Source organism: Capsicum annuum, chromosome 4 (genome assembly GCF_002878395.1).
Source record: "Capsicum annuum cultivar UCD-10X-F1 chromosome 4, UCD10Xv1.1, whole genome shotgun sequence".
NCBI lineage: Eukaryota > Viridiplantae > Streptophyta > Magnoliopsida > Solanales > Solanaceae > Capsicum > Capsicum annuum.
In genome coordinates this window covers 23,846,554-23,866,264 of record NC_061114.1, presented here as the reverse complement: position 1 = coordinate 23,866,264, position 19,711 = coordinate 23,846,554, and the positions used below count along the sequence as shown (strand labels likewise).

General features: G+C 34.8%; 1 protein-coding gene across 2 annotated transcripts; it reads left to right on the top strand.

The window, feature by feature from the left end:
* Positions 1-1,935: 1,935 nt before the first annotated feature.
* Positions 1,936-8,438, top strand: LOC107855911 (tubby-like F-box protein 5). Of its 2 annotated transcripts, none has more exons than XM_016700916.2 (5): positions 1,936-2,414; positions 5,506-5,884; positions 5,973-6,060; positions 7,216-7,345; positions 7,468-8,438. In XM_016700916.2, exons 2-5 carry the CDS (start codon positions 5,534-5,536, stop codon positions 8,114-8,116), a joined length of 1,218 nt encoding a protein of 405 aa, XP_016556402.1. In that variant the 5' UTR covers positions 1,936-2,414; positions 5,506-5,533; the 3' UTR covers positions 8,117-8,438. The 2 variants fall into 2 exon arrangements, with proteins under 2 accessions (XP_016556402.1, XP_016556403.1); XM_016700917.2 differs by lacking the exon at positions 1,936-2,414 and adding an exon at positions 2,487-2,689.
* The last annotated feature ends 11,273 nt before the right edge of the window (positions 8,439-19,711 follow it).

Genomic DNA, 19,711 nt, shown 5'->3' with positions numbered 1-19,711 from the left:
TTAAGGACTTTCAAACAATAAATTATGCCCCACGTGTAAGAGTTGACTCTACCGGGTAAGAGTTGACTCTACCACATTATGTTATCATTTATGAGATGTTCTACAACTCTTGCCTTAGAGGCAAGACTTGAATCAAGGACTTTCAAACTATAAATTATACCCCATGGGCAAGAGTTAACTCTACCACGTTATATTTTCATTTATGAGATGTTCTACAACTATTGCCTTAGAGACAAGACTTGGCTCAAGGACTTTCAAACTGCAAATTATGCCCCAAGGACAAGAGTTGATTTTACAATGTTATGTTTTCATTTATGAGATATTCTACAACTATTTCCTTAGAGGCAAGACTTAATTAGCTCAAGGACTTTCAAACTATAAATTATGCCCCACGAGCAAGAGTTGACACTACCACTTTATGTTTTCATTTATAAGATATTCTACAACTATTGCCTTAGAGGCAAGACTTAGCTCAAGGACTTTCAAATTACAAATTATGCCCCACGGGCAAGAGTTGACACTACCACGTTATATTTTCATTTATGAGATGTTCTACAACTTTTTCCTCAGAGGCAAACTTAATTAGCTCAAGCACTTTCATATTACAAATTATACCCCACGGGCAAGAGTTGACTCTACCACGTTATATTTTCATTTATGAGATGTTCAATAATTATTGCCTTAGAGGCAAGACTTAGCTTAAGGACTTTCAAAGTACAAATTATGACCTACGGGCAAGAGTTGACACTACCACATTATGTCTTCGTTTATTAGATGTTCTACAACTCTTGCCTTAGAGACAAAGACTTAGCTCAAAGACTTTCAAACTACAAATTATGCGCATGGGCAAGAGTTGACACTACCACATTATGTCTTTATTTATGGGATGTTCTACAACTCTTGCCTTAGAGGCAAGACTTAGCTTAAGGTCTTTCAAATAATAAATTATGCCTCACGGGCAAGAGCTGACACTACCACATTATACTTTTATTTATGAGATATTCTACAACTCTCCCCTTAGAGACACGACTTATCTCAAGAATTTTCAAAGAACTTCATAACAATAATTCATGCCCTTAAATTTGCTTTGATGTAAAAAAAGAAAGATACCTTTGCAGATTATTCATTTATTTATTTATTAGCAAAATATAATAGAAGTTGAGAAAAAAGAAAACAATGATCAAACAAAATAGAGAAATAAAAAAAAAGATTGAGAAAAAAAGAAAAGAAAAAAAAAAGATCAAGAAAAAAGCGAAGAAGTAAAAAAATTGAGAAAAATAAAAATGAGAGGAAAAATAAAAATAAAGTTTGAGAAAAATGAGGGAAAAAAAGAAAAAAACAATCAAACAAAATAGAGAAATAAAATAAAAAGAGTGAGAACAAAAACGCAAGAAAAAGCGAAGAATAAAAAAATTAAGAAAATAAAAAATGAGAGGAAAAAATAAAAATAAAGTTTGAGAAAATGAGGAAAAAAAATAGAATTGATAAAAATAAAAAATAAAAGAAAAATAAAGGTTAAAGACAAATAAATTAAAAGAAAAAAATAGATAATGCTAGAAAAAAAAGAAAAAAGAGAAAAAAATAAAGGTTGAGACAAATGAATTAAAACATGAAAATAAAATTAAAGGAAAAATAAAAAGTGAAAATAATAAAAAATATAATAATAAAATTAAAGAAAAAAATAAAAAAAATAAAAAATAGAATAATAAAATTAATTAAAAATAAAAATAGAATGGTAAAATTAAATGAAAAAAAAGTGAAATTAATAAAAAATAAAAATTGAAAAATTTAAAATATATATTTGAGAGATAGAGGGACAAAATGGTACTTGTATTATACTTAAAAAATAAGAAAAATTATTATTTAAAATATTTTTGATTGAAATCACATATCATTTGAGTTTATAACATGCAAATTCATGCTATAGGGTGGATTAGAGATGCCCCATTACCACTTATATATTTGGTGAGTAGCATACAGCAATTTTTTTTTTTAAAAAATAAATCTTCTCGAATAAATATGTTTGACCACATCAACATCCACCTTAAATTTCACCCCAAAAATTAATGGATTAAATTAAAAAGAATAAATAAATAAATAAATAGTGAAGGGAGTCCGACTCCCTACTCCTTAGGTCCAAAATCTAGCTTAAAAGTGCGTTTAACGTCAACTGAATAAAAACATTTGGTGGAAAAACAAAAACAAAAAAAGAAAAAATTGGTAGGAGGAATTTTCAATATATACATATCGGAAAGCTAATTGTTCGTGGCGGAGGATACGGCGGAGTTGGTGGTGGTGCTACTGGTGGTCGCCGGATTTTCGCCGGAAAATATGGCCGGAATTTGCCGTATTTGATCTGATCTGATCTTGCCCATTTTTGTTGAGATTTTCTCATCAAAATATTGGCTTTTTTGGTAAGAATTTCTCAGGTTTATTTTTTCTCTTTTATCTATTTTTAGATCCATTTTTTGGTTTTTATTTTTGGGTTTTTTCCCTTTTTTTTTTTTTTTTTTTTTTTATCAGATTTAAAAGTTATCATTTTTTCTCTATGCCCATTTTCAGGTTTATTTTTGAACCACTTTTTGGTTTTTATTTTTAGGTTTTTTCACCTTATTTTTCTTTTCAGATTTAAAAGATCTCAGTTTTTGCTAATCAAATTGCTATCCTTTTTGCCTGCGATTCTTTGCAGGTTTGTTTTTTCTTTTTCGTCTATTTTAGATACAATTTTGGTGTTTTTTTTCCAGATTTAGAAGTTCCTATTTATAGCAAGTTTTCTCGAATTGTGCTAAGAATTGTTAAAATACTAATGTTTAGTTTTGTTTCCTTTACTTGTTTCCTTCTTTTTGGTATGATCCCCCCCCCCCTAGATTTTAGAAGCTTTCATTTTTTTTTTTCCTTAGATCCGAGCGCTATTTTTGTATTATTTATTACTTTTTTTAGGCTTAATTTGGCTTTTTCTGAAATGGGTGTATTAGTTATGGGTGTAATTTTTGTTGCTTTGGAGCTGACGGTTGATTTCTAATCAAGTTTCTTTTCTTTTTTAAAATACGTAGTAAATTTTTGCTGTATTAGAAATTGTGCATATATATATGCCTTTCTGGAAAATGGGAATTTTGAATTGTTGCTGTTTTAATTTCTTTCAATTCTTTTGCTGTGCTAGAAATTGTGCAAATATCTATTTGTGTTTCTGGAGATGAGTATTTTGAATGTATTGCTGTTGCTTAAATTTTGAAATGGGAATAGTTTCCTAATAAAGTTTTCATTTTTATGCCAAATATCTATTTTTAGTTTTGTTTTCTTAGAGGTAATTACTTGTTAATACTTTCTTGCATTAAAAACAAAATTTCATGTTTATGTAATGATTTGGATTGTGCACATTAAGAAGAGATGCCAGGAGTACTTTCATAGATTTTTGAACGAGGAGGGGGACAGAGGCATTGAGCTAGGGGAGCTGGAGCACTCGGAGGAGAGCCGTGTTTTCAGTTTCTGTAGGCGTTTTAGGGTTGAGGAGGTCAGAGAGGCTATTCGTAGGATGCGGAGGGGTAGGGCGACGGGGCCTGATGAGATTCTGGTGGATTTTTGGGAGTATGTTGGTGGGGCAGGTTTAAGGTGGTTGACTGATTTGTTTAACGGCATTTTCAAGAATGCGAGAATGCCTGAGGCTTGGAGGTGAAGTATGATGATTCCGTTATATAAAAACAAGGGTGACATTTAGAGTTGCAACAACTATAGGGGGTATTAAGTTGTTGAGTCACACTATGAAGATTTGGGAGAGAGTGGTTGAGCAGAGATTGAGGAGGGTCGTGTCCGTTTCGGAGAATCAGTTTGGATTTATGCCTGGTCGCTCGACGACAGAGGCAATCCACCTGGTAAGGTGATTGGTGAAGCTGTATAGAGAAAGAAAGAGGGATTCTCATATGGTGTTCATCGATCTAGAAAAGGCGTATGATAAAGTCCCGAGGGAGGTCCTTTGGATATGCTTGGAGGTGAGAGGGGTCCCGGTGGCGTACATCAGCGCTATTAAGGACATGTACGATAGAGAGAAGACCTGAGTGAGGACGGCGGGAGGAGACTCAAAGCATTTTTCGGTCGAGACAGGATTGCATCAGGGATCGACTCTTAGTTCGTTCTTTTTTGCGTTGGTGATGGACGTGTTGACGCGGAGTATCCAAGGCGAGGTGCCTTGGTGTATGTTATTTGTGGATGATGTAGTGTTGATTGATGAAATGCGGTGTGTATGTGTGTGTGAATGACAAATTGGAGGTTTGGAGGCAAACCTTTGAGTCTAAGGGGTTTAGGTTGAGTAGGTCCAAGACGGAGTATTTGCGAGAGGCTAGCGTTGGATGGCTTCAGGAGGAGAAGAGATAGGCCGAAGAAATACTGGAGGGAGGTGATTAGACATGATATAGAGCAGTTTCAGCTTACTGAGGACATGACCCTAGATAGGAAGACATGGAGGTTGAGGATTAGGGTAGAAGGCTAGTGTTAGTGTGTGAGTTGTAGCTAGCAGTCAGGAGAGTTCTTGTGTAGCCGGATTTAGTAATCATAGGACAGTGTCCATAGGTGTCTTTGGTATGTGAGCGTATGTCACTACTAGGTGGGTGTCCTATTTTCTATTGCTTAGTTCCTATTTTCTTATTCCGTGTTGCTCTTATTTTTCGTATTTCATATTTCTGTGATTTTATTCTATTATTTCCTATTCTTTATTTCGGTTATGTCATCCATCCCCTTGTTTATTATCCTTTATCTTGAGTCGGGGTTCTATCGGAAACAACCTCTCTACTTCTTCGGAGGTAGCGGTATGGACTGTGTACATCTTACCCTCCTCAGACCTCACGCTCACGCTGTGGGATTACACTGGGTTTTTTGTTGTTGTTGATGTAATGATTTGGATTCAAATAAAGTGAAATGGTTGCAGAGGATTCATATAGCCGGGCTCGCCTTTGTTTGGGATTAAGGCGTAGTTGATGATTGATCTGCTTGTTAAAAACAGTGTATGTAGTAAAAAATGGAAAATTCTGGAACTATGTCAAAACTTTTCGTACTTTCTTTCAAATGCTTTTTGATTCGATTGTGGTATTATATTTTGCTGTAGTAACTGTTTAGTATGCTTTGTGATGTTTTCAATTCTGTTTGTTTTCTTTCTGGCCTGCTTCGACTATTTTTCTTGAGTCGAGGGTCATTGGAAATAACCTCTCTACCAGTGAGGTAGGGTTAAGGTTAGTGTACCCCCTACCATCGCTAGACCTTACTTTGTGGGACTGCACTAGGTATATTGTTGTTGGCTTTTGATTCGATCGCTTTATTTACTGTTCGATATGCTTTTTGATGCTTTCACTTCTGTGTATTCTCTTTCTGGACTGCTTTGGACTGTTTTTCTTGAGCTGAAAGTCTATCTGAGGTAGGGGTAAGGTCTGCGTGCACTTTACCCTCCCCTGATCCCTCTTTGTGGGATTACGTTGGGTATGTTGTTGTTGTTGTTAAATTCTTTGCTATCCATTGTAGGAAAGGCTAGTTGATGTGATCAATAGTAATGTCGTTCAAGTGCATTGTCCGCGAGCTGAAGGAAATGAAAGATGGGATAGGGAGTATATCAAGGAGAGGAGAAGTGGAAGGAAGGCATTGGAGAAATAGAACCCGAACACATATAGCTCCTGATGTGGTCCCTTTTGATCCCGATCAACAAGGCCAATGGGCAAATATACCACCAGAACTGCTTTTGGATATTGTCCGCAGGGTTGAAGAGAGTGAGACATCATTTCCTGCTCGGACATCGGTAGTCTTTTGTGCATCTGTTTGCAAGTCATGGAGGGAAGTTACGAAAGAGATTGTCAAGACTCCTGAAGAATGTGGTAGGCTTACATTCCCCATTTCACTTAAGCAGGTAGTCTCCTTAATCTGTTCGATTATTATCTTATACTTCGTTATAACCAATAAAGAAGAAAAACTTAGAAACCATTCTTTTGAACCAGCCGGGTCCCCGTGAATCTCCAATTCATTGCTTTATTAAACGGGACAGAGCAAATTCAGTTTATCGCCTCTACTTTGGTTTGACTCCATGTAAGTCACACTTTGCTTTTCTTCTTGACACTTGCATTGGATCATCTAAAATTATTTGTGTGCCTTGGGATCAGCTTAAGATCTATCTTACATATTTGATCATGAATGGAGTTCGTCTTCTAAATTAGCAAGGTTGAGCTTTTCATCTATTGACACTTTAATTGTGGAATGGAGATGATTTTCCACAATTGTGTTTTGTCAGTATCAACTTCAAGATCTACCTTGTGTATTTATTTGATGAATGAAGTTCTTTTGTAAGTTTCTAGATAGATTGATCATGAATGGAGTTCGTCTTCTAAATTAGCAAGGTTGTGTTTTTCATCTATTGACACTTTAATTAGAGAATGGTGATCATTTTCCACTATTTTGTTTCATCAGTATCAATTTCAAGATCTACCTTGTGTATTTAGTCGATAAATGAATCGATAAATGTTCTTTTGTAATTTTCTAGATAGATTGATCATGAATGGAGTTCGCCTTCAAAATTAGCAAGGTTGTGCTTTCATCTATTGACACTTTGATTCTATGGAGATGATTTTCCACTAATGTGTTTCGTCAGTATCAACTTCACTACCTTGTGTATTTAGTTGATGAATGGATTTCTTTTGTAAGTTTCTAGATAGATTGATCATGAATGGAGTTCTCTAAATTATAAGGTTGTACTTTTCATCTAATGACACTTCAGTTATAGAATGGAGATGATTTTCCAGTATTCTGTTTCGTTGGTATCCACTTCAAGAGCTACCTTGTGTATTTAGTCGATTAATGAAGCTCTTCTGTAAGTTTCTACATATCTTCTTTGATGGGAAGACTTATACTTAGGTTGATGGAAGACACTCTTCAACTTACGTACACTGGATTACATAAGAACTCAACAGCTTTTAATTGCTTCTTAGTGTTGTAGTTTAGAAGGTGAACCTTGTCGTAACTGGTAAAGTTGCTGCCATGTGATCAAGACGGGTTTGAGCTGCAGAGACAGCCTCTTGCAAAAATGCAGGGTAAGGTTGCGTACAATAGTTAGACCATCGTGGTCCGGCCCTTTCCCGGAGAGCGGGAGCTTAGTGCACCGGGCTTCCCCCCCTACCCCTTTTTTTGTGGTGTAGTTTAATCTTTTGGCACTGAAAAGCACAAATTTGATATGCTACTTCATGACAGCTGAGGATGAGAGTGATAAACTATTGCTGGCTGCCAAAAGGATCAGAAGGGCAACAAGCACAGACTTTGTAATTTCATTGGTGTCGGATGATTTTTCTCGAGCTAGCAGTACATATGTTGGAAAACTGCGGCAAGTTCCTGAACTGCTTATTTTTCTATAGCTAAACGATCACTGTCCTTCTTAATGTCAAAAAAGGGAAAGCTTCTGTTTCCTTCCATTTTGTTTTAATAACTTTCGAACAACTTGACCAGATCTAACTTTATTGGAACCAAGTTCACCATATATGATAGCCAACCTCCAAGTGATGCAGCAATTCAACATTGTGGTAGACTTAGTCGACGATTCAGTGCAAAACAAGTATCCCCGACAGTATCTGCGTGCAACTACAGTATAGCCACCGTTTCCTATGAACTCAACGTTCTCCGTACAAGAGGACCTAGGAGAATGCATTGCGCCATGCATTCCATTCCTTTCTCCTCTATCCAAGAGGGAGGCAGTGCTCCAACGCCCACATCATTCCCACATTCTGATGAGAGGCCATCTCCCCTACTAGTCTCAAAAGCACAGGAGCCAGCTGTAAATATCAGCTCAACAGTGTCAGTGCCTTCTCGAGAGCCACTTGTGCTAAAAAACAAAGCCCCTCGATGGCATGAACAGTTGCAGTGCTGGTGCCTAAACTTTAAAGGACGCGTCACAGTGGCTTCTGTCAAAAACTTTCAGCTTGTTGCAGCCGTTGATCCATCTCAAAATATACCAGCTGCAGTACAAGAAACAACAATTTTGCAATTTGGTAAAATCGGAAAGGATATCTTCACCATGGATTACTGCTATCCTCTCTCGGCGTTCCAAGCCTTTGCAATTTGCTTGAGCAGTTTCGACACGAAACCAGCCTGTGAATGATTTCATGCAACAAATTGTATGTATATCTTGATATGTTTTGTTTTTAGTTGCTGCATAATGTTATGAATTGATATTTATTCTCTCTGATAAGTTGTTCTAAAATGCAAGGCAATATTTATTGTTGAGAATATCATTATGTGCAGTATGTAAACTAACAGTAGCTGCTAAGATAGAAGCAGCATCTGTTGTGAGTCCTATGTTCTAATACTTCTGCTGGAAGGTAAATCTAGGGGACCTGTTTTTTCGGAATAATTTCACTTTATTTGAAAAGCAAGTGTTCGGCTATGAAAATTTCACTATGAAAAAGCAAGTGTTCGGCCGAGGATTTCTCTTTATGTTTTTGTAGCAATTGTTGCTGTATGTTAAATGCCTAAGAAATGTATAATAAGTATAAAATCAATCTGTAGTATAATCAATTTGTAATGTATACTTATTTTTACATCGATTTTACATTACAATACAGATAATATTAGATTAGAGTTATATTTGTTGTAGGGTTTGTTAGTCTGCTATATGTATAAAATTCCATGAAGAAAAATGGCATCTGATAAAAATATTAAATCTAACCTGAATATACATCTAAGAGAAATATTACGTCTAGATCTGAATATACTAAATAAATAAGATTGTCTTTCTATACACTTGTGTTTAACTTATCTTTAGTTAAAAATCGTTACATTTAGAATTTAAAACATCATATTCATGAAACATTAACATTAATATCTATGGTAGGTGATTAGTTATTTTGATGATCAAACTCTAAAAGTTGGTGACTGTGTGATGGTTAGTGGTGATTGGTGGAGCAGATTGATAATGATGGTTGTGCTAGAGGTGATTGCATGTTAGTGCTTAACAGGCAGGAGCCAATTTAGTGTCTGTAATACGAATTTGACCGAATTTAATAATTTTCACTTAACTCCCTTGTTTATCATAAAAATTTAATCACATGTACAAAAATCTAGTATCTTCAAAAGGCTAGAATTTAGATCCAATCGTGTGTGGATTTGTAGTGGGAGATTTGTGATAAAGGTGATGATTTGTTGTGATGACTAGGGGTGAAAAAGTAGTTGGTGGTTATATGGTGGTGATGGAAGTGTTTGTGGTGCATAATGGCTGGTTTGTGAATTGTGATAAATGTGATTTATACCAGTGGTTGTGTGGTGGAGATTTGTAGTAAAGTTAATTGGTGTTATTAGTAGATTGTGAATGGGATTTACGGTAGAGATGGTGGTGAGTTGACCTGAGGAGACTGATGATGATAGAGGTGGTTGCAGTAATATCTAATAATGATGGTGATTGATGGTAACGGTGGTTAGTGGGTGATGACAAATCGAGATGGAATTAGTTAATAGTGGTGTAATTGTGCAGTGGAAGTTGGGGTAGAAGTGGTTGGTGGTGGCGGCGATAAATCGTCAAGGTGATTGGTAGTAAAAGTAATTGGATTGGTGATAATGACAAACGATAGCGATTATTGATAACAATAGTATAAATAGAATAGTCATAAAGTATTGTATTCTCGTGAATCTTTTAAATGAATAATTAAATAATATTAAAATTTTGTACATGATTTAAATAATTTGTATCTGCTAGACTATTAAGTTATGATGAAAAAAAAGTTGAATATATTTAATAGATTGAAATTTAAATTATTCAAACTTATATATTCATTAAGTGCAAATAAATAAGACCTCCAGGTGATGTGAACCGAGGAGACCGGTGATGATAGAGGTGTTTCTGATGATAGCTGAATAATGATGGTGGTTGATAATGGTAGATTGTGAATTATGATTGACAATAAAGATAGTTGGTGTTGAGCTGAATCGAGGAAATCAGTGATGATAGAGGTGGTTGTGGTAATAGCTAATTAATGATGGTCGTTGATGGTAAAGGTGGTTAGTGGGTGTCACGTTCTGAGCCGGGGTCTTGAATGTGGCTTGCATCCAATACAATTGCTAGTCTGAACAAACTCTCTAACATATCACATGAGCATATTTCTTATATACATGAATAAAGTGAAAACAATATAAAATTTATTTAAGATTCCTCAAGGGATAGAAACTTTCACCAAAGTCTATTAGCATCACATAATGTCCAACAATACTGATAGTTATGATAAATAGTGACTGAAAATTACATTTGTTTGACAACTAATCAATTTGTGAAGCCTCTAATGAGTAATAACGACCGCTAGGGTAAGTTTCGGCATATCCAATATTAAAAGAAACACAAGAAAATCATAGTATCTAAACTTTTTTCAGAATAAAAAAGGAGGCTCACTAATGACAGAAGATAGAGATCCTAATGATGCGCATGATCATGGACTTGAGAGTCTGAACCTACATCATGAAATGATATAGCACTAATGACAGAAGATAGAGATCCTAATGATGCGCATGATCATGGACTTGAGAGTCTGAACCTACATCATGAAATGATATAGCATCAAAGACGGTCAATACGTGGAATGTTTTAGTATTGAAATCATTCCAGGAGAATAGTAAAGTAAGAAATTATCAATGTTAAATAAAATTTTAAATTCAGTGATGACAAACTGTAAAGGAACAAGAATACAAACTGATTAATAATTTACAAAGTAAGGCGAATTTAATTCTTCTAGTTTTTTGTAGGAGCAAGCGGTGAATCGACATAAATGACCATGTGAGCGCATGAAGTCTGATGTCAACCCGATCAGCTAAGTCATCCTACATCTTATTGGGCATAGTACATGACATGGTGTGATTTGCTAGCAAGGATCCATAATTAACCCCTTTCAGGACACATGAAAAAGAATCATTCAACTTGCAGAATAATCTCTATCCTACGTCAGCAAATGTAATTTCAGACATTTATCATTTAGGCTTATGCTTTCTCAATCAGAAATCTAACTCTTTTATGCTAATAATATTATTTTATTTATTTATGTTCAGAGTTCTAGTCTTATTAGGCTGATGCTCATAGTCTAGCCTTTTTGGGTTTATGCATTTAGTCTTTTCGCTCTCATTTTAGAAATTCAACCACTTTGAGTTCATAAGGTTTTGATGTGGTACCATTTCATATCATCTACAAGCATTATAGAGCAAATTGAAATCTTACCGCTAGAAGTCATACTTCCTATTCAATTGTGGAAATAAGTCTAGTTGGTCGTTATAATAAAATAATTAAATTAAGGATTTAAACCTTTACTGGTCAAAAAAAAATTAAGTACTTTGAATTTAGTTGGCTAATTCCGTCAATCAACTTAGTGATCTTTGATAAAATATTGCAATTGTACCTACTGTCACATAAAAAGAACATGATCTGATGGACTATCTTGAATTGGGGGGCACAATGAAAGGGTATTAAGAATTGAAAAGTTAGGTAATGAGGAAGGCATTTAAATAAGAGGATGTAAGTCATAAGAGAAAGATGGTTAGTAAATCTATGTTAGTGAAGCAATTGATAGAGTCTCCGAGGAGCTAGTGGTCTCTTCCATGTGCAAGTGCTTATGTATAGCACTTCATGTTTTTTTTTGTAAATTTCTGTTAAACAAGTTCTTTTTATTCTGATATTGGTTATAAGAAAACAGAACCAATCATAACCACAATCAACTTGCAATTGTCACATACTTGTTAAAGAAATTTAGCATGTCAACATATACTCAATTTGGAATAGATGTCAACTTAAGAGACAAAATGAATGTTTTTTATTTTTAATTAATTCTACCATCTTTCAAGAATTTTAGAAGCAGAAAAATACTTATTGAAGATTATCTAGACCATCATTTCATTGACTGGTCCGATTTTGGTTCTAGATTTAGGCAAAATCAATCTATATATTATGAATACATAAACACTTATTAAAACGCCAAGAAAAATAATGACTTAACAAGTTGAAGACTTAAGCTAATTACTAAATAGAAACACACATACTCCATCTAATTAATGAAGGAGATTATCAAACAGAGATTTAGAGAACGGTAAAATATTCAGAAACGTGATCAAGAGACGACCTCTTAAATATTGAAAGAACTTGAAATCTGAAAAAGGTTTTAGACTTGTTTTCTTAAATCAATTTCCTTAGATTCTTGAGAGTTGAGTTTGAGAAGAGAATTCGTATTGCTGGATGATGAAATAGTGTGTGAAACTGATGGTAAAGAACGTCTGAAATTAATGAGAAGAAGGGTTTAAAAACGTGTGAAACTAAGGAAACAGAAGAACTTTTAATATTTAGAAAACTGATGGAGAAAGAGAAATTTTATTAGCTAAATTAAAAAAAGTTCTGCTGTAGAAAAATAATGTCTGCTAACTGTAGTAAAACATTTTAATTGATTGAAAAAGTGTAAAACAAAATACTACCAATAAAGAGGCTTAACAACTAATAAGTGAAATGTTACAGTGGGTGGTGGCAAACCGAGATGAAATAATTTAATAGTGATGTAATTGTACAGTGGAAGCTGGGGTAGAAGTAGTTGGCGACAGTGACGGTGACAAATTATTAAGGTGATTGATAGTAATAATTGATGATGATGAATGATGATAGATGATAGTGGTTATTGATATTAATAATACAAATAGAATAGTGACGAAGAATTGTATTCTCATGAATATTTTAAGAAAACAATTTATTCATATTAAAATTTGTATAAGATCTAAATAATTCATATCTACTAAGACTATTAAGTTATTGTTAAAAAAGTCAATATATCTAATAGGTTGAGATCTAACTTATTTAAATTTACATATTCATTGAATACAAATAAATAAAACTTATATTTATCTACCAATTGAGTAGGTCATAATAAGGAAGACGAGAATCTAAAGTGAGATATTTAAAGCTCTAGAATATTTCTTTTTTTGGGTGGTAAGCTTTAGAATATTTCAACTGACGATAATGTAGCAACCCAGGACTCTTGAATTTATTCACAAAGTTCAAAGTGGTCTCTTAAATATATCCTTTCTAGTAGTTTTGGTTTTTTAGATTTGCTAAAAGTGAGCATTTTTTATTTTTGCTAAATATTTTATAAACTATAATTCTTGAAAGAAAATTTTTAACAAGAAATATCAGTAAAATTTTGTCAAATCTCAAAAACTTATATAACAAAAAATTGCACTAGACAGTCGAAGTAGATCACAAGTATAAAAATACACCTAAAAGAGTTGCACTACACATTGTAGATAGACCACAAATAATAGAAATTTCAAAAACCGTACCTCCAAATATGAGATTCCTTTAAATATTCATCTTCCTTTCACAATTCCCACGTTTGTTAAACATTTGGCGTGGACTAAAAACACTCACTCATGGCAAATTAAAGGACCGAAATTGGACAAGAAATATGTTTAAAGTTTAAACCTGCCTCAAATATAAGTATCATATTTGTCATTGTAGACACCTTATTTTGTCCCTCCCAAGTCCAATTTTATTCGTTTTTAGCTCACATTACCACACACCCTTATCCATGTGATTATACCCCACAAAAATACAAAAAATAACAACCCCTAACAAATTAACAACCCTATCCTAACCAACTTTACACCTCATCCTAACAACCTACCCCACCACATACCCCTACCCACCTACCCCTACCCACCTACCCTACCCTTCACCCTATTCACGTTTTCCTTTTCTTTTCTTTTCCATAACAAAATACAAAAGAATTCAACAAAATAAACACTGAGAAGAACACGCCATTTGGAGGGGGGGGGGGGGATGATATGATTTTTTTTCCTTTTTCTTTTCTGGCTCCCAACGAAAATCCACACAGAAGATACCCCATCACTTTTTTCTTCTATTTTTAGAATAGATACACAGCAACACAGGATACTTATCCTCAAGCTGCACACACAACTACACCGACTGAATTTCACACACACACAAAGAGAGATTGAGAGCAAAAACAGTGAGAAATGGAGGGAGATTGAGGGGGGAGAGTGAAATCGAGAGAGTGAGGAACAGAAACGGAGGAAAATTGAAAAGAGGTGTGACATCTCTAGCAACTCGGCTGAGGAATTTTCAGAATTCAAGCTTATTTTTGGAGTTATATTGTCTTTATTTGACATTATGGGTGTATAAACGTGTTTGTGTGATTATTTGTATTGTTTTATCATTGTGGTGTACTTACGTGCCCTTTGTTTACAGTTTTTCTTATATGTTACTGCTTTATATCTGGCATCATGTGCATAACCCGAGTCAATTCTTTCTGCAACAAGTTCTGTAGTACACGCTGTGTACACGACCTATAGTTGAGTTACTCTTATTTTAGGAGGAGGAGCCGTTGGCTGGTATGGAGTAGGTGGACAGCCAAAGCAGCTATTATTGACCATATGCTCCTCCAAACAGCCTTGTTAGTGAACCCCAGTGTAGGTCAGCCTTTAGGTCATACTTATGTGCATCATATTGAGACCTAGCGGGGCCCATTTGGTCCTTTGTAGGAGACTCACCTCTACAGCATCCCTATGTGCTAAATGTTGCATCTTTAAGGGTAACGTGGTCATTTGACGGACTGATTCGGAGAAAGTATGTGTTAGTAGTAAAGTGTGTAGGCAATGGAAAATCGAAAAAGAAAAAAAGAGAAAACGAAAAGGTGAATAAAAAAAAGGATTTCGTAGTTTTTTTTTAGAGTTTTTTATGACTTTTGTTCTTCACAATACAAAAATTAAAAAAAAAGAGTTTTTTTTTCACCATTTGCACCATCTTCTCAAAATACAAAAAACATCAAAAAGATTTTCCTTTTGTTTCTTTAATAATCATTCATAATTTGAAAATTTAAAAAACAGATTATTTTTTCAAATAGGAGTTTTTTATAAAAGGAAAATTCAAAAAAAAGATGACAGAAGTTCTGTACATTTCATATAATGAAAATACTAAAAAGATTTTTCTTTCATAGTTGTTGGTGTTAGTCTTATGTAGAGTGTCAAAGTGAAACCCCCAGAAAAAAAAGTTATCGTTGTAGTCTCGTGTCTCAAGTTAGGGTTCAGTCGGTTATTTAATCCTTAATTGTCCTATCTGGACGAACTACGCACCCCTGATTCTCCTCTCTCAGGAGTGAGATACGTAGGCAGCCTATTGTTGGTTCAGGAATCTTATTTCAAAAATTCAAAAATATTTTTCTTCACTCTTCATTTAGAGAAGGTGTCATATGCATCAATAAAAGAAAAGTACAAAAAGATTTTCCTTTAATAGGTTCAAGTTTCATTTTCATATGAAATGCAAAATTGAAACCCCAAAAAAAAAGTTTCTTTGGTAATCATAGGTTTCATTTTGTATAGGCTATTAAAGCTGAAAAAAAAAGTTCAAAAAGATTTTCGTCTATTCTTTTGACAATTTGTCATTTTTCTTTTCTTCTTAAAATTTCAAGAAAAAAAAAGAGTTTAATTGGCCATTTTGACAAGACTTCACAAACTACGCACACCTGATTCTCCTCTTTTGGGAGTGAGATACGTAGGCGCCCTTCTTGGGTTCGGTGATCTTTTCTAAAAGAAAAAAGGGTTTGAAGAAAAAATGTTGAACTCTAACATATTTATTGCCTCTTGTTCAGTTAGTTTAAGGTGGTTGGTTTGTGGCTTCCTGGCTGGTCCTCCATATCACACCAAATCCAAGGAAGGGTTAGTTGTGTCCAACAAGGATATAGATAGTGGCATCATGGATGAAACAAAGAGTCAGGAAATTGAGAGTTTAAAGGAAGAGAATTTGAGATTAAGACAACAAATAAATGAAATGCACCGAGCTTAGGCCAGTGGGCTACCTCCACCTCTGTTCCCTACTTTTGACCCTGCAAATACCTTGAGTCTTCCACAAAAATTGCAAAGTCAGTTTTCTATTGTTTTTGATGCACTACAGCATGCCTCAGAATCTATTCCAGTCAAATGCACCTCAATACTTCCACCACTCTTTCTTTAGCTCCTCAGTATAAGTCTACCACATTCACAAAACCACATACCGTCTGTGCTTTTGTTGCTCAACCTTCTACTAAGGCTTTCACTTTGGCTATCAATCCAACGATTGTGCTTCCCCAGTCCACTAGTGAATTCATGTTCAATACTCTTGATGATCATTGTTATACTCTTGAGCCTACAGTTAAGTTAAGTTGACCGCCAAAATTTCTTACTAAGAAGGCTAGCATGCTAGAAGAGCCATAGAAAATGGTTGGGAAAGTTAAGAATGTAAAAAATAATATAAAAAGTTCCTTGGGACTTATGGGCTATGAAGACGTTTCATATAAAAATTGGGGCATGTTTTTAAGTGTTAGCCTTCCTCCAAGCTTTGAGACATCAAAATTTGAGGAGCTTGATGGACAGAATGATTCTGTGAAACATTTGGGATGATATTGCAATTAATCGAGGGAAACTGAAGAAAAGAAGAAGGAAAACACACCTATTGTCGTGCTAGGGCCAAAGCAGAGTTTAAGAGGTTAAACTCACCAATACTGTCAGCCTCAATTTGAGCTTACATATCAAATCCACTTACTCATCTGCAACAAGATTCCTCTTTTCAAAATCCAAGGAGTTTCATTCCATTTCCTCAATGTTCTTTGAATAATGCTCAATTGTTTACCTATCCGTCTTCTTATCCACAATGGCATGCACCTGTCCCTCAACATCATCATCGACCCTCATAAATTTACCAAGAAACCTCTAAATCTACGTTTTATCCGAGGCTAGAGTTCACAAAGATGAGGAAGGAAAAGGATAATTTCAATCCTATTGGGAAATCTTATGCCTGTTTGTTCCAGAGATTGAGACAGAGGGGCATGATTACTCCTCTTGGGCACACTCTTAATTGGCGTTCAAGAAATTTTGATCCTAATGCACAATGTGCGTATCATTGTGATGCTCAGGTTCATAGTATTGAAGATTGTCGACATTTGAAAAGAGAAATTAAAAAGATGGTTCAAGATATATCAATTATGGTGCAGATCATTGACAATGAGGGAAGCTCCAGTCATGTTGATATGCAAATCAGTGGCTAAGTTGTCAGGCTGAGCAATTGAGAAGTAACCCCTATCCCTACTAGGAAGAGGTCTGGTAGTTTGTTTTATTTTCTTTTTCTATTTTCCAAAGTATTTCAGGGTTGTAGTTCGGAATTTCCTTTGGTTGTTTATGTTCAAACCCTTCTATCTTTATTTTCAACTAAATGAAGTGTCCCTTTCCCTTTATGTTTTTAATATGTTTTATTTGTTTGTTTTCTTTATATAGTACATTTTATGTTGACTCTAGTGATATGACATGCTTGAGGAATTTTCATCCAGATCTTAAAATCTAATTTAACCATGAAATATGGAATCAGAGGGCTAAGGTTAGAAGAAATATTTGAGAAAATAAATAGAGTGCTGAGATATTTGGTGACAAGTTGAAGCCTTTTCTGAAAAGTAAGGAAATTATTTTAGGAATCACAAGAATAACTTGGCCATCAATTGAAAAACATGTCTCAATTAGGTCAAACAGTGGCTGCGTGATCCTATATCAAGAGGAACAAAAAAAAACCTGCTCCATAAAATATGAATCATTCGATGTGAAGGATGCATAAGAAAAGGGGAGTTGTATGCTGGACAAGTATAGAAGAAAAAGTGACACACATGTTCAGTTAAGGTTAATGCTTAAAAGATGTCACAAATGATCTTCACCTGTCATGTTCATATTGCATGATGTGTACTGGCATTTTCAAGGATTGATATGACGAAAGCATTTCATTCTGTTATCCAAACATTGTGTCATCCTTTATTTACCCCATTTAAGCCTTAGTTTTATTTTCTTTCATTCCTCTCTTTTGAAACCAAGATAAAGTCAATAAAACTAAAAAAAAAAAGTGTCGAGAAAGAAAAATGTGTCCAAAAGGAAAGAAAAGAGAAGAGTATCAAAAATAGGGTCAGAAAAAAAATCCCAAAGAGAAAAGAGGCAATTAAAGAAAAAAACAAAGAAATCAGAATCAATCAAAAGAACAAGCTGGCAGAACTACGCGTGACCTGATTCTCCTCTCTCGGGGGTAAGATACGTAGGCTGCCCTACTCTGGGCTCGGTCCAACCAAATAAACAATTTAGAATTTCCCAGTCAAAAGAAACTGGGGCATGATTTAATCCTCATTGTTTGAGTCGATTTCAAAAGTTGTAAGTCCTACCATACTTCAAGTGTCGTTTGGTCCCCATGCCATCCTTTCTTTCTAACCCTATCCAAAAGCCAAGTTACAACTAAAGAAAAACCTTTAGATTAATCTTCGAGAATGCTAAGCCTAAGCATCTAATGGGTGTGATAATGCCTTTTGGGAGCTACTTGTCTTCTTCAGCATAAGGAGCCAGGAGAGAAATAAAAATGAGAGTCTTATCGGTGAAAACTCTCACGAGCATTGTAAGACGACGATGAGTTGAGATAAATAAAATGAGAGAGTCTTATCGATGAAAACCCTCACGGTCACTGTAAGACAACTGTGAGTTGAGAGAAATGAAAATTAGAGAATCTCATTGGTGAAAAATCCTCACGGATACCATAAGGCAATGGTGAGTCGAGAGAAAGAAAATGAGAGAGGCTTGTTGGCGAAAACCCTTCAAGGTGTCACTAGCCGAATAAGGTATCTGAATGCATTTGACCCAAGGAAGTAACTCAATTTCAGGGCCATCAGCTTAACAACAATTGATAAAAAGGTTTGGATGAAAGGATCAGGCAGTTTAATCCGATATGCACGTCATAATCATTAGAGTTGACTGTCATTTTCAGATAAACTTTTCTTTCATCTTTTTCTATGGGGATATTCATTGTCTTTTTTTCTTCTCTTTAGTTATATTTTTATTTTCTTGAGTCAGTTGTCCAAATAAAATAAAAATTATTGTCATTTTTTTCTTGTCTTTGAGTCAAGTCCATGTCGAAACAAGTGAAAAAAGATTTCAAAACTGGCTACCAACTTCTTCAATTGCACGAAGCAAGACAGAAAGGCTAGCACATGATAGAGACATTATTGTGAGCCGAAAAAAAGGGCATGCAGAAAGCTTCATCAACAGGCAAGTCTGGCAACTCATGGAAATGCCATGGTTCAAAGGGTTTATTTGAGAAACACAGCAAAATAGAGATACTGTGTTTATTTCAGAGTCACTCTTGATAATCTGAGTTTGGTCAATGATGCAGCAAGTCGATGACATATGTTAATGGTTGGAAGCAAGGTTAAATATGACGGGGGAAAGAGTGATTGCCGCGAAAGCTAAAGCTACAAACCAGCCACCATGTTTTTAAACTCACAAGTTTTCTTTGTATGAAACAGGAATACATGTTACATTCAGATCAAGAATTTCAAAACCTAGACATCAGAGGCCATAATATTCTCATTTCTACAAATGCAAGAGGCAATGTTATTGCACAGGTCTGGTAATAAAAAACCACTGTGAAGCTCATAATCTAATATCTCTAGGAGACACACTTCCTTTTGTTTGGCTAATTCAAGCAACATTGGTAATGAGACACATTTTTCTTATTTGGATAATTCAAGTGGCATTTATGAAGAGATGCACTTCCTTGTTTGTTTCATTCAAGCGGCATTAGTAGGAGACACATTTCCTTATTATGGTAATTCAAGAGGTATTTGTTAGGAGACACACTTTCTTGTTTTGGTAATTCAAGCGACATTTGTGAGGA

What these genes read in the sequence shown, in the direction of transcription:
- LOC107855911 (XM_016700916.2), top strand. Translation starts at nt 5,534, where the DNA reads ATGTCGTTCAAGTGCATTGTCCGCGAGCTGAAGGAAATGAAAGATGGG. An exon ending in TCCCCATTTCACTTAAGCAG is followed by an intron (nt 5,885 to 5,972) that starts GTAGTCTCCTTA and finishes CTTTTGAACCAG; the next exon opens with CCGGGTCCCCGTGAATCTCC. An exon ending in CTACTTTGGTTTGACTCCAT is followed by an intron (nt 6,061 to 7,215) that starts GTAAGTCACACT and finishes ACTTCATGACAG; the next exon opens with CTGAGGATGAGAGTGATAAA.